We start from the raw sequence: 15,907 nt of genomic DNA on the forward strand, positions 1-15,907 counted from the left end.
GGATTGTCTGTTGCCACTTCCTTTTTCCAATGAACAGAGCGTATAATTCTGTTATTGCGTTGTGCCAGTACGAGGTGGTGGTGGGCGGGCAAGCGGGCGAGGAGAGGGCGTACGGGCGGGTGCTGGTGAGGGTGACGGACGAGAACGACCAGCCTCCGACATTTTCACGCCCAGTGTTTGAAACCCAGATTACTGAGGAGGATGACAGACACCTCCCCAAGGCTATCCTGCAGGTGAGTCATTAATCTATTCTGAGGGGCTTGTATTTGTTGGTCCTAATATTACGATTAATAGGAGGTAATTTGGCTAGTGAGTAATTGATGTAGAATATAGCTTGGAACCTATGACTGTGAGGGAATTAATTGCAGTAACCTATCGCGTTCGGAGCAACTTCTATTTAAAGGTATATGAGTATGACTACTCTTCGAATATGCTATAGCAGTAGCCGTGTGTGTGTGTGTGTGTGTGTGTGTGTGTGTGTGTATTTTGGGCAGCCGAAACTGCACATTCAAATCGCACCAAAATTGGCACAAAAATCTCAAAAAATTCGCTGATGTGAAAAAATTTGGTTCCATCACGATTGAAAAACTTTTACTATATTTAATGAGCGATGACATTTTGACCAAAAAAACGCCGCTCCTGGCGCCCGGCATAGGATCTCCGTAGAATTTTTGGCCCAAAGGTACAACTAAAGTATTTCGGACTTGCGTTCGGACAGCTTGGGTTCCATTCCCGAAGCTGCAAATAACACGATCAATTGGTTAGCTGAAAAAAATCCAAGTGACAACGTTACACTAGAACAGCACATAAACGCGAGAGACCTCCGCAGGAGCAAGTGCGAGGGGCCTGAAGGGCCCACGAGCACTTGTCAAGACTAGGACAGAGAGAGGCAAGTGTACCCGTATGTTCTCCACAGGTTACCATGAGATTACCAATGGCCCATGACGGTTTTTGGCTTTAGAAAGAGATTTATATTACAGTTCAGGAACTTATCCAGGAATGTTGAGAAGTTTGTGTGGGAGTTGGTGGCAAATGAAGCCGAGGACTTTTGGGACCAGTGTAAAATTTTTGTCAACATACACAGTAGAAAGCCGAGGTTTCAGTACAATATCGGAATGATGAACAAAAGCACGAGAGAGAGAGAGAGAGAGAGAGAGAGAGAACTTCTGGATACGTCCCTGTATTTTAAACTGGGTGATGTATATTACTGAGGTGATCAAAAATAATGTAAACACAAAGTCACATCTGAGTTCCTTGTGCAGGTGATGGCCGAGGACGGAGACGAGAGCGACGTGGACAGATTGCAATACTCTCTCTCCGGCGAGGACGACGAGAGCGAGGCCATCAATGCAACTTTCTCCATCAGCAGTGCCACGGGACACATCCACCTGCTTAGGGTAAGGTGGAGAGGTGGAGAGTTAGAGCAGTAGCTTGGTCAAGGTGGATTAGTGGCATCTCTTACTTGGCGATTTATTTTACATAATACACCGTAACATCCTTTTGTATGCTATTTATGTCATTTTCATATCAACATACTTTGCAATAATAACAAGAAAAAAACTTGAGGGGCACTCAGTGGAACAGCATCTCTCCGACAAGGGCAAAGTAATCTCCAAATCACTCTTCATAATGGGTTAGGATTTCTCATCAGTGATTAGGGTTTCGCAAATGTTTTCTTGATCCAGAATCTATAATAAGATCTGGATCGATCTCAAAAGTCAATCGATTTTTCCCTGGGACATGGGCTATCTACCAACCAAATTTGGTCCAAATTCCTCTTTTAGTTTCTGAGTAATCCTGCTAACAAACAAACAAACAAACAAAAGAGATGAAAACATACTCTCCTTGTTGAGAAAATAGATAATAAGGAGAATTGGTGAAAATAAATCGCTAAGGAAGAGGAGACACGAAGTCTTGGAAATGACTTTGACCGAGAACAAATTGGAAGATGTTTGCTGTGTGTGTGTGTGTGTGTGTGTGTGTGTGTGTGTGTGTGTGTGTATGTGTGTGTGTGTGTGTGTGTGTGTGTGTGAGTGTGTGTGTGTGTGTGTTTCTTTACTTTTAATGATAATGACCGAGATGGGGGATTATATAATGAGACTGATGTGTTATGAGAGCAAAGGTCATTGCTCAGCAACGTCAGAAATAACTATAGGTCTTTAAGTCTGGGCCTGTCTTCATGAGATGCTTTATCAACAGACAGACATACAGACAGATAGAGATATAGATAGATAAACAGGCAGATATACTGTAGATAGACAGAGAAGGAGGAACAGATTAAAATATCTATCACATATCTCAAATCGCAGCCCAAATGCCAGAGTATCTTAACTATAAACACTGTCTATCGGTGTCACGTATCTAAGTACCAAGTTCTTTGATCTTCAGCCCTTCACTGTGTTGACGTCATTTGTAGTATATTCTTGTCATCTCAAGACGGTTTCATTCAACTTACTGTAGGAAAAGCCTTTCATACTGAAGGGATTTATGAAGGAAATATCGTGTCCCTCCACATCAAAAAGCCAATTCCTAGGCTGTATAAAAATCACCTGGTTTAGTAAGCTCAAAACTAAAATGACGTCCTTGGGCTGCCAGTCATTAATCCTCGCTGCATAAATCCTGGACAACACGCACACCATTCAATTAGCTTACACCCACCACGCGTCATCAGTGATTTCTGCTATTATTATCGTCATTTTGTATCCCAGTCATCAATAATTCTTAAACCCAGTTTATGAAAGGAAATGAAAAGGTTAAAGAGGTTTGGATCGGGAGTTATGAGTTATTTGCGGGACATTTTCTTCCACGTAAATCCTATGATAGGCTGCCGCCGAGAATTCCTTTTCCGATCACTTCCAGGGTTGCCAGATTTTCCCTTAGCTTCTTCACTGAGACTAAAATCGTATGGCACTACACGTTCATTCATCCATCATTCAGTTCTATATTTCATCTTCAGGAGCGTATGGTCCCGGGACTAGGCCAATTAGTCTATATATATATATATATATATATATATATATATATATATATATATATATATATATATATATATATATATATATATAAGCGTAGGATGACTAACCACCCTTCCCTGAGTGGCATTTCGTGAGCAGTACATTTCTTGGATTTTCTTGTGGGACATATTGGAGTACTTTAACCTATCAGACCACTTGGCATCCTTTTGTTGGTAGAAAAAAATATGATTAAGCATAATATACATTTTCTCTCATTATAGAAAACCAAATGGGTCGTCAAGTGCAAGGTCGCTTAAAGGTACCGCTACATCAAACGAGTAGATGGAGGACACTGCAACTTAATACCAGATAACTTATATAAATATATTATGTGGTGTCTCGAGGTTATCAAATAATAACAAATGTACAGAGTGGTGGGATGAAAAGGTTAATAAGGCAGTGGGGGAAAAGAGGAAGACGTGGCTGGAGTTGATGAAGGAAAGGTTCTCAAATGAAGAAAGGAGAGAGTAGGCTACACTGAGAGTAAGAAGCAAGCTAAGAGTCTAGTATAGGGAGGCGGAAGAAAGGAGGTATATGATGATCTTGAAAGAAAAATGAATGCAAGTTATTCTGAAAATAGGCAGTGCTGTGGAATGAGGTGTAAAAATGTGGAAGTGAAAGTGGAACGAAGTGTGAAAGTGCGAGGGATGAAACGGGAAGACCACTGTCCAATAAAAGTGAAGTATGGAGTAGATGAAAAGAACATTTGGAAAGGCGGATGATTGCGAACAGTGAGAGCAGATCGGCTGTAAACATGACTGGCTTTGGTAGTGTGCAGAGTAGGAATTTAGTGCCAGATAAAGTAAGATTGGCAGAAGTGGCGAATGATGTAAAGCGACTGAAGAATGGGAATGCAGAGAGGGTTGAAAAGGTATATGTAGAGATAAGAAAGTGTAGTGAAAACGGTAGAATGAAGTGCTTGAGATATGACAGAAGGCATGGATGAGTGAAACTGTACCAGCAGAGCGGAAAAAGACTGTGATTGTGCCCCTGTACAGCAAAGTGAATACAAAAATTTATCGTGCCATAAATCTCCTGAGTGTTGGAGGAAAGGCAAATGAAAGATTTATCATAGAGAAAATAAGAGATATATCATAATGCCTCGTTACTGACCAATAGGGTGGCTTTTGGAGTGGGAGAGGGCGTGTGGATCAAATATTTGCAATGACACAGATAGTGGAGCAGGCCTGTTATAGCATCGATGGATCTGGAAAATGTGTATGACAAGGAAGACAGAGGAGGATTGTGGAAGGTTTTGCGTATGTACCGCTATGGTGTTGATGGATAAACTGCCGAGTATCATTAAGAGCTTTTACGAAGGAAGTGAAGCGTGCGTAATGGTCGGCGGACGTCTAAGAAAATAATATTTTAAGATAAGTGTTGGTGTGAAACAAGCTTGTGTGATGTCTCCAAGATCGTTCAACAAATGATATGGTTGGTGTTATGAGAGGTAAAAACACGAGTAGTGGAGTCAGGGATGGCGTTGGTAATTAATGGAGAAGGATGAAGTCTCTCAAGTCTGATGTATGTTGATGATGCAGTGCTGCTTACAAATAATGACAAGAGTTTGGTAGGCTGGTACAAGGTTTCGAAGATGAATGTTAACGACGTGCTTTGAAGGCAAGTGCAGATAAGAGTAAAGTGATGATTGTTGAGAGAGAATATTACTTTCACTGAGATTCTATGGCGAATGAAGAGAGGGAATTGATGAGAAAGGTTTAGTACTGTATCTCGGTTCATTGATGGAAACGTAAGGTAGATGTGCAAAATAAGCAGAAAGTAGAGTGACACAGGGAAGTTAACTAACTGGTACTATTAACGCTTGATAAGAGGCAGAGATCTCAGTTTGGCGGCAGCGAGAGGTTTGCCTGAAGTAGTTTTGGTGCCTACCCTAACATACAAGTGTGAGGAGATGGTGTGGAATTAACCTGATGTCAAGAATAAGAACAGTGAAATGTGTGTGGAGAGCAAAGAGTTTATAGGACAGGGTCTAGTGTTTCGCGAAAGATGCAGATTAAGGAAGGCTGTGGACACCATAATTTGAATGTGTCCTTAAATGTATGGGCATGTGGATAAAAGAGGAGTGGTGAAAAGGGTAAATCTGAGCAAGTTTGAAGGTGGAGGGAGACGTGGTAGGCCTAGAAGAATGTGGATAGATAGAGTGAATGAGTGTATGAGAAAGGAAGAGGTTGGGGAACTGAAAAGTGATCAAGTTGGCTGGCTGACTTTTGTACGGAGCAGCGGATGACCAGGGTTTAGTATCTCTATTCAACTTGACAGTCGTCGGATTAACTGTCAGATAGGTGAGTGTGCCGTTACGTGTGGAATGTTCTTTGACCAGCAGGTGGAGCCAGGATTCCGGGAGCTTGAATGGCGAATGAATGAAAAAGTAGTTGATTCAGTTGGGCAGACTTTAGTTAGGATCACATCTTATCATTTTTTCCCCTGTCTCTCTGGACTCTACCTCACCCCACCTTGGGGTGGGAATGGAAGGCTGGATAATGATGGTGATTATAGTGATGATTACCGGGTATACTGTATATATATATCTATATATATATATATATATATATATATATATATATATATATATATATATATATATATATATATATATATATATATTTACAAAGTGAGGGAAAACCTGAGTATCCTGACATAAGCTGTGAAACTTCGATCCTTATAAAGCTACTCGATTCTGATCGTACCCTTGCACGCTAAGAGAGCACCGGCGCCGCTAAGGTTCCTCCCCCTGGCCTTTCATTACCGCCAAGTTTGTGACTCCTGGCCGGGCTATTTGAGGATTATTAAGGCTGGTGCAAGAGGCCGGCCGCTGTTTATGATCCCACCTAATAACTGGGATAAGTGTTACGCCGTCAGTAGTGTCCATTTTTGTAGTGTGTAAATTGATAATAAGTTGGGTGTTCAGGCTTTTTATATCAGGCACGGATTTTGATAGTTAAGTTAAGGGAGTTCGTGGTAATTAAGAGGAAGGGGTTAACTTAAGGGAAGGAAGGGGTAACAAACAGGTAGGAGAGCTTCATTCCTTGACTAGGAGACGTCTTTCCTACGCAGAATAAAATAGCCTCGTGGAAGCAAGAAAGAAATTGACGAAATCGTGCTTGGGGGTAGATGAAGTGTGTCTAGCCTCCTCACTCAGAGAGCTTCTCCCGCAAGCTGACTAAAATGGTCAGACGGTATGCTGATAAAAAATTGTAATATGTAGGCTAAAATTCTACTCACGACTTTCTGAAGGTAGCTGCCATCAGCAACAGAAAGTACCGTACTCTGTGCTGCTGAGAAGGAAGGCAGCTGTCTTAGAAATTCCTAGAAAAATTATTAATCTAAACGGTGGGATTTTACTACCATAGCATGTTGCTCTTCACGTTAGTATGAATTCTACAAAATCCTCAGGCGGTAGGGAAATTAAAACATTGAAGAGGCAATCAGGGACTTGTATGTTACCTAGGCATAGGTGTTGGTGATGTGATGTTCGCTTTCATGATGGACTGGTTCGTTAGTTACGTAGGCTTATGAGTTTACTTTTTGTTTTTTATTCACAACTGACTTGATCATTTGAAGTATTTTTTTCCATAGCACTAAACATGTTCAGTTCGGTGACGTGTTTGTATCTGATGATTATGTTCAGCTTAAGAAGGGCCTGAGGGGATAAAGGGGTTAAGAAAGGCTATAAGGATATGTAACCCTTCCAGTTAGAAAACTACTTCCAGGCTAAAAAAAATCGTCTGGAAGCAGCAGGAATAAACCAACAAAAAATAAACATAGAAAGAAGGTTATATTCATTTTCCTGTGAGACCAGGGTTACCATTCTTCTTCGCCCTTTCATTTAGAATTACTGAAGTACTGAAATCCCCTCATCGCCTGGACAGATTTGGTATTGTGTTCCATTACACTCCAGATGATTTTAACTGAGCTGAGAGAGAGAGAGAGAGAGAGAGAGAGAGAGAGAGAGAGAGTTGTGTTATATCCCTTTTTTCAACATTTGAAGTACTGACCCGTATCCCGATGACGAGTTTATGATTTTCCTCTTGTATCCAGACGATTTTATTCTCCTTGGGGTAAATTTTTCGAGCTGGGGAGGGGCGAGGAGTTAGATATCTCTCCCTCATAAAACCCCATCAGATCTGAGAAATCTGTACTAAAGTGAATAAAATCGTCTGGAAGTAGGAAGAACAATGCATAAGTTACGTCCCCTGATTGAAAGCGGTAAGTTTCAGCTCACCGAAGGAAAATGAGGAAGTAGGAGGTGGAGGAGCAGGAGGAGCAGGAGTGGGAGAAAAGATGAGGAAGAAAAGAAGGAAGGAGGAGGAGGAAGATGAAGAGAAGAAAAAATGAGGAGGAAGAAGAGAAGAAAAAAAGAGGACAAAGGGAGAGGTACCTCATTGTCACCATCTCTGCAAAACAAGAAAAAAAGAAGGAAGAAAAGAAGGACTAGAGCAAAGTGACCCGCGCCGGCTGATTTGGGGTCAAAGTCACTTAGGATGAAAGGAAATTGTGTTACGTGAAGTTTTATGTCTTGATAATAGGTCAGTTACCAAATGAAATGGCAGATTCTAAGATTTAAAACTTTAAAATTTGATAGACCATGAGTTTGTTCTTTTAAAGTCATTCAAGGTTACATCTTACGGTGCCAAAAGAATATTCATATATGACTTCCTATTAGTGATTCCTAGTAACCATGTGCTTATCTCTCATTGGCTGATTTACGCAGTCAAAATATGTGTGACCTTGATTTGACCTTTCAAGTTCACCCAAGGTCAAATCTAATGGTGCCAACAGAAACCCATATATGATTTCCTATTAATGATTAAAAGTAACCATGTGTCTACCTCTCACCGTTTGCCTCCTATGGCACTGAAAAATTTGCTGGCAGTCTGAGGCCCCACATTTTCACCCTTACCCCTGGTGGATTTTCACCAAAATCGAATCACTTCCTCAGTTCCAAACACCTAACACTGTACAAAGTTTGAAGATGATCCTTTCACTGGTTCAAGAGTTAATCGATGCACAGACTCACAAATAAATTAATAAGCATCGACGATCACATACACCCCTTCCACTATGAATTACTGGCAGGGTGAACAAGGAGACGGAAGAGAAGAGGAAAGACGAGGAGAAGGAAGAGAAGAAAGAGGACAAGGAGAAAGGAGGAAGAAGGGGGACAAGGAGAAGGAAGAGAAGAATAGGGGCAAGGAGAAAGAACATAAGAAGAAGAACAACACCGAGAAGAAAGTGATGGACGGGATCTCTTGATCATTTTTTCCTTTGTACTTAGAAAAATCACACATTATTTTACTTTTGCAGCCCCTGGACCGAGACGAACCGAACGGGCGTGCGAGGTGGCGATTGTGGGTGGCGGCCACGGACGGCGCCCACACAGCCCACGCCCAGGTGCACGTCAACGTCAAGGACATCAACGACAACGCACCCTTCTTCCCCACGCACGTCATTGATGCCACGGTGCTCGAGAACTCTGAGGCAGGTGAGAGAATAGATAGATTAAGACGGGTACATAAAGACATAAATAAGTAGATAGACACAAACAGGGGAATATCGACCACCATTCTTCCCAGTGCAGGTGAGATGACAAAGAGGTTTATAGATAGACAGCTAGACAGACAAACAGATTAACAAGTAAACAGAGAGAGAGAGAGATAGATTGATACCGTAGATGAATAGGCAGAAACAGAGAACGATATCGCACCATTTTTCCCAACTCACGACATCGATGCCACAGTGATGGATATCTCTGAGGCAGCTGAGAGAATAGATAACCTGAGAGAAAGAGACAAATAGATAGTTCAATAAGACAGATAGAAAAATAGCCAGAAAAGGTCGGAGAGACAGACAGACGGACAGACAAAAAGAGAGACTGACACAGCACTTTTTCTTTTTATCAGTGCACATCATTAATGCCACGGTAATTCAGAAATCTGAGGTAGGTGGGAGAACAGACAGATTTAGACAGAAAAAGTGAGAAATTGATAGAAAAACAGATAGACAATCGTACAGACTAACGGACAGACAGACAGACAAACCTACAAACAGACAGACGCAGAAGGAAAGAAGGCTAGACGGATAGAAAGAGACAAATAGATAGACAGCCAGGCAGAAAAAAACATACAGATCTATAGAGAGATAGCTGGAGAGGCAGAAACATCACCAACAACTACATCTTCCCCACGCAAATTTCTGATGCAACTCAAGGGCGCGAGAGGCGGGTGAGGAAAAGGCGAGAGAAATATTGGTAACAGTTAATGCACTTGCTGATTAAATTTGCAATGCATATATTAGTTTCTTGGCTCAGTCTGAGATTGGGGAGGGAGGGGGGGGGGCGCGACCTGGGAAAGTGTTCAATAAAGTATTTCACCACGAAATACCTAACCAGGTGAGTTTCTTGGGGTGTCTATCTGTCTGCTTGTCTGTGTCTGTGCCTGTGTCTGTGTCTGTGTCTGTCTGTGCCCCTCTCTCTCTCTCTCTCTCTCTCTCTCTCTCTCTCTCTCTCTCAGCAAAACAATATATAGTGGACAAGAAAAATATCCTTAACTTCACCATGATGACGTAGAGTTTTACCAAGTTTTTTGCTGCCAAGAGATCGGATTATTTAGTTTCGAGAACATCGCTTATTTTGAAGATAATGCAGTTTGTGTTCATTCTCTATACCGCCAGACATCTATCCTGAATCAAATCGCATGGAGGGAGTAAGAGTGAATTATAAAAGAGGTTATCGCACTGGGAGGGTTAAAGGAGGAATCTGTGTGCAAGGGGTTTGTTTTCATACGTCCTAGCCTTAAGAACATAGAGCAGTTGACGGTATTCATCTAGGTCAAGCCACAACTTGGCAGATGTAGTTATTTTCCAGCTACGTACATCATTCAGCCTTACTTCGACCAGTATTTGTATCTGTCTTTTCATCAGTAGCATCCATATCATTTTCATCATCATCAGTTTGGGATGCCTCCTCTGCAACACAATGTTCTCTCCTAGCTTTCATATAACCTGTGCCATCTCGCCCACCCTTTCCTGCAATATCATTCCTTCTTTTGTCGTGTTGTGTTACCATCTCTCACTCTATACGTTCGGTCACTCTGTTGCAACTGCGAGATTATTGAAACCGAAATCATATACCTACAAACAGTTGAGTTTCGAGGGCAAATCCCGAGAGCCATCTGCAGGAACAAGTGCACAGCGGTCTGGAGATCTTAACTGTCCATCACTTATCATACCTATGTTATCTACCCATGTCCATCTCATTTTTCTGTGCTGATCTGGTTTTCGTCAGGTAAATTACTCATTTCTTTGCCTAACTTTCGATCACCAACAAACTAAAGATTTTACCCGTCCACCTGCAACTAAAGCTTCATGTACACCAATACATCCCACCCCACCATACTTTAGCTAAAGAAAAAAAAAATAGTGTATGTTGGGGGGGTTTTAGTGGAGGAGGCACTTTTTTTTTTTTTTATAACACCTCCGTTCTAGCAATCGTCACCAACGCCCAAACGCCATTGCCTGCCTGCACCCTCCCACTCTCCATCACCTTCACCCACCCTCAGATATCACTCGGGCGGGTGGGGGGGGGGGATTTGTTTTATATATTTGTTTTCTTTGCCAAGCACTCTCACCCCGCTTTCATCACTCACCCTTCCCTCTCAACGCCCTCCATGCTCACAATCACACACCCCGCACACTCAAACCTAAACTTTTCCCATCTTCACTGTGAATACAAAAAATTCTCTGACATCATCTCTCTTCTCTGTCTATCACGCTAGAGTCAGCCTCTTACACCTGTCCATCTTCATTCACCCCCACCTGTACCATTCTAAGGTGCATTCACATTCATGCTCACTCATAACGAAACTCTTATATGTTATAATCATCTATTCATTCAGACCCATTCCTACACACACACACACACACACACACACACACACACACACACACACACACACACACACACACACACACACACACACATTCTGTCTATTTGCTGATCTATCTCTCTTCCTGTCCAGTTCTCTATTTATCATACAACACACCCTCAATCCCACACACTCCCCCCCAGGTACGGAGGTGACCCGAGTGAAGGCTACAGACAGGGACGACCCCACAGAGGGCAACAACGCCGCCGTCACATACTCAGTCGACAAGAACGTGATCGACGAGACATCAGGCCGACCCATCTTCTCCATCCACTCGGCCACTGGGACGTAAGTAGATGGGATAGAGAAGGAGAAGGGAGAGATGGGGAAAAATTAAAGAGGAGAAAAGAAGCAGGAAGGAGGAATGTGGAGTAATGAAGGGAAGGAATTGGAAGGAAATAGCTGGAAAAAAAAAATTATTTGATACAGTAGGATTCAAGACGACCTATCTTGCCTATGCACTCTGCCACTGGGATGTAAGTAGATGTGATAAAGGAGGAGAATGGAGAGATGGAGAAGAAGCTGAGAGGAAAATAAAGAGGGAAGAATAAGGAAAGAATACGAATATAAAAGAACGGAAAGAAAATGGCAGTAGAGAAGTGACAAAAACATGACACGAGACATCAGAACGACTTGTCTTCTTTATATACAAACTTCTGGAGCCTAAGTACTATGGGTCACAAAAGTATCGGTGCACAATCAGCGTGAAACATTTGGAAACACAGAACGAAGGTCTTTGAAATATTAGTGTCCGACCTAGCACACGCTGGTAGCCCTGATGTCGGGAGGTGTCATGTAGTCATATATCGCCAACTAGCAATATCCTCTTACATACATATAGCAACTACTATATCTGTTTAAACATTGTCAATACACAATGAGGTGTTGGTAATGTACAATAGTTCTTTGAATGTTCTCGATAGGCATCGGACCCCCTGTGCAACGATACTGTTGTGACCCATAGTACATAGGATACAGGAGGAAAATGGACTAGATTACATGAAATGAAAGGAAGGGGAACGATGGCGGAAGGAAAACATAAAGAGAGAGGAAGCTGAAGGAGAGGAAGGAAGACGACAGAAGAGATGATACATATACATGATACATGAGGCATGAGAACGACTTATCTTGTCTATACACTCCGCCACTGGGAATTAAGTAGATGAGGTAAAGGAGGAGATGGGAGAGAAGATATGAAGGAGGAGGAAGAAAGGTGGATGGAAGAATAAGGAGAGGGGAAGGTAAAAGATGTGAAGGAAAACGTTAGAAAAGACAAATACATAAAACATGAGATATCAAGCCGACTGATCTGCTTCTCATTACACTCAACCACTGAGACCTAAGTAGATGGGGAGGCAGGGCGCAGTGAAAACAAAAAATGGTATGAAGAAGTAGAGGGGAGAAGGAAGGAAAAGAAAAATGTGAGAATTTACGGAGATGTACACAGAGGAAGAGGGATATGAGGGAAATAAGAAAAATTTGGAGAGTCTTGTTTTCTCTATTCACTAGCTAGTGGAACTTAAATGGACAGGGAAGGATGGAGAATAAAGAGTAAAAGAGGCAGCATAGAAGAAAGAAGAAAATAGAAGAAAGGAGACACGATGGAAGAGAGGGAAGATGAAAAGTGAGAGAGATAGAGATCGAGAGGTAGAGGTATGAGAGACGAGTGAAAATAGAGATAATAAAAGCCAAAGTATTCGCCCATGAACGCGTTTCGCCCGCCATCACTAAAAAAAATATATCAGTAGTCATCTGGCAATCAGACGCATATCATCACAGTTTCACCAAAATCGAAAGAAAAGTCTAAGAATTTCGCCCGGCGCGTTTCACTGTCTCTTTGCGCTGCTATCTTGAAAAAAAAAAAAAAAAAAAAAAAAAGTAATTTTCTGGCAATTGGAGGTATATCATCGCTGCTTCGCCAAAACTATCAACCAATACGACACATGTCCCAGAATACTGTCCAAATTTTCCCACTTGATTTTGTGATACTTTTGGCACACACACACACACACACACACACACACACACACACACACACACACACACACACACACACACACACACACACACACACACACACACACACACACACACACACACACAAGCTATTACAGTATCGTCTAGTTAGGTGGGCGAAAACAAAACAACAGACAGGATTATGCATAGAGGAGGTGAGATATAAAAAGATTAGGAGAATATAAGACGACTCAGGTTTCTAATCTACTCTGGGAGAATGGAGGGAAGGAGAGGGAATGGAGGAGAACACAGATATGGAGAGGAGAGAAATCTATAAAGAGATGGAAGATACGGCGGGAACGCAACAGGGGGAACATGCCCAGAGGGAGAAATAGATATGGAGAGATAAGGAGACATCAGGGCGTCCTTATCTTCTCTACCCACGCTGTTACTGGGACGTACTGTTTGTAGATTGACAGAAAGGGAGAGCAGGATGGATAGAAGGAGAGGAAATGGATGAGTAAAAGGAAGAAGAAGGAGAGTCTGAAGGAAAGAGGATAGACAAGAAGACGGAAGAAGAAGAGAGGGAAGAAGAAGAGACGAAGGGTTACTGGATAGAGGAAGGAAGAGAAGATGAGGCGGTAGAAGAGAAGAAAGAAGGAATAGGGAGGGGGGGGTAAGAAAAGAGATGAAGAAGTAGATGGAAGGAGGATGGGAGAGAAAATGAGATGAAAGGGTAGAGGAAAGAAGAAGAAGAGATATAAAAGATTTAAAAAGGTAAGGAGGTCTTAGGACATACCCTCTGTTTTATCTGTCTGTCGCTGGAGCACAAGTGAATAGGGTGAAGAAGGAGAAGGGAGAGTATGAGAGGGGATGGAAAAGCAGAGGGGAAATTCAGCAGAGAGGACGGAAAAGGGGAGGGAAGAACAAGGAAAGAAAAGTAGGCCTATAGCTGAAAGGAGAAAATTATTAAAAGACAAGGGACACCCAAAAAAGACAGACTAGTTCTTAATGCACCCCAGCTTTTTTATCTAGTTCGCCACTAGGACGCAAGTGGAATAGAAATACTGTAGGTGGTGAAGGGAGGGAGAGGAAGGAAAGAGATGTGGAGAAGAGACAAAGAAGAAAGATGAACTGAGGAAAGTTAAGGAAAAAAGAAGAAGGGATATATATATATATATATATATATATATATATATATATATATATATATATATATATATATATATATATATATATATAGAGATAGATATATATATAGAGAGATATATATATATATATAGAGATATATATATATATATATATATATATATATATCTATCTATATATATATATATATATATATATATATATACTGAGGAAAGTTAAGGAAAAAGAAGGGATATATATATATATATATATATATATATATATATATATATATATATATATATATGGAACGGGAAGTGGAGATTTAAAAAGTACGCAGAGTATATAAGTGCAGATAATAGAAGGGCTGTTTGCCTATGATGAGGTACCTGCTGAAAAAACACTAATTCTACCGAGATTTAGCCTTTTCTGGGGGGAAGCAGCCTAGATACATAGATAGACAGATAGATGTGAGAAAGTGAGAGGAAAGAAATTAAAGAGAGGCGAGATATAGAGAAGAAATAAGCAAAAGATAGATAAGGAAAGGAGAAGAAAATATGGGAGATAAGAAAAGGGATGAAAGAAGAATTTAGATAGGGAGAACAGATAAAGGAGAGACGAGAAAAAGAGAAGGAAGATAAGTAGGGGAAAGATAGGAGGAGAAGGAAATAAAAGGACAGAGATAAGAAGGGGAACACAAGTAGACAGAGGGAGAAGAAAAGAAAAAGGAGAAGGGAGAGAGAGGGATGAGGAGCAGGAAAGAGAGGGGAAAATAATATAAACAGGAGGCAGGCAGGGAAAGATGAATGAGATGAAGAAAGATATGATGAAGGAAAACAGGGAAAGGAAAAAAGTACTCAGATGAAATGAAGAACGAAAGAAGGAGAAAGTGAAAGGCAGTAATATAAAAAAAGGGAAATACCGAGAAAATTTTAGAGAGGAATGAAAAAAGGGGAGGTGAAATAAGAAAGCAAAATAGGGAGTGACGAAGAAAAAGACAAAAGGAGAGAATAAATTGGGAGTGGAGAAGAGGTAGAAAAGGGGACAAGTAAATTTGGTAAAGGAGAAAATGTCAAATAGGAGAGGGGAAATGGGGAGATAAGGAAATGTAGAGAAAAGAAGAGGTAGTGAGAGAGGGAAGGGAAAATAAAGAGAAGACATAACAGAGAGCATTAGAAAGGAGGGGGGATGTGAGAAAGGAGGAGAGGGTAGATAGAGAATGGTGATAGCGACGATTTGGGAGAAATGGAAAGGGGAGAGAAGGTTAAGGAGCGTAGGAGAGAAAGGAGAAAGGAAGGAAGGAAGATAAAAGAAATAATCTAATACAGTAAAAGAGGGGAGATAAGACGATGATAAAGGAAAAATGTGAGTTAAACTAGAAGCAAGGATGATAAGGAAAAGAAAGATGTTAAGGAATGAGAGATGTAACAAAGAAGGGGAAATAACATGATAATATAACAAAAATGTAAGATGATGTAGCAGCATTTGTAATAAGACACGAGGCAAGAAAAGACACTCCCAAGCTGAATAAAATCGTCCGGCAGAAGAGAGAGGAAAGATGTTTAAACTTTTCACGCCCACAAAGAGTTAATGGAGAAGACACAACCCATAGTAGACAAAAAATCGCCTCCTAATCATATCAGCAAACAAATAAATACATAAATAAAATCGTCTGGGGAGGCAAGGAGAAAATTTTTAGCAACTCTGAAGAAATGAAAAGGTTAATGCAGACTTCTTAATGCGTAGAGAAACAAAAGCCGCTCTTAAGATAAATAAAATTCCCTGGTAAAACAAGAATTAAAAAGCTAATGTTTATCACGTTTTGAAGCTGTTAATCCCTGAGATGCAAAACAAAGTCGTGGAAAT

General features: G+C 41.1%; 1 protein-coding gene across 1 annotated transcript in view; it reads left to right on the plus strand.

The window, feature by feature from the left end:
* The window catches only part of LOC145404270 (putative neural-cadherin 2), a 171,483-nt gene that overhangs the window by 95,023 nt on the left and 60,553 nt on the right, over positions 1-15,907 (plus strand). The window contains 4 exon segments of the mRNA XM_080275791.1: positions 69-233; positions 1,263-1,397; positions 8,340-8,517; positions 11,101-11,245. Coding sequence (XP_080131917.1) covers positions 69-233; positions 1,263-1,397; positions 8,340-8,517; positions 11,101-11,245 — 623 coding nt within the window.

Source organism: Coenobita brevimanus, chromosome 63, assembly GCF_032717465.1.
Source record: "Coenobita brevimanus isolate Jiangsu-jjx chromosome 63, ASM3271746v2, whole genome shotgun sequence".
Classification (NCBI taxonomy): domain Eukaryota; kingdom Metazoa; phylum Arthropoda; class Malacostraca; order Decapoda; family Coenobitidae; genus Coenobita; species Coenobita brevimanus.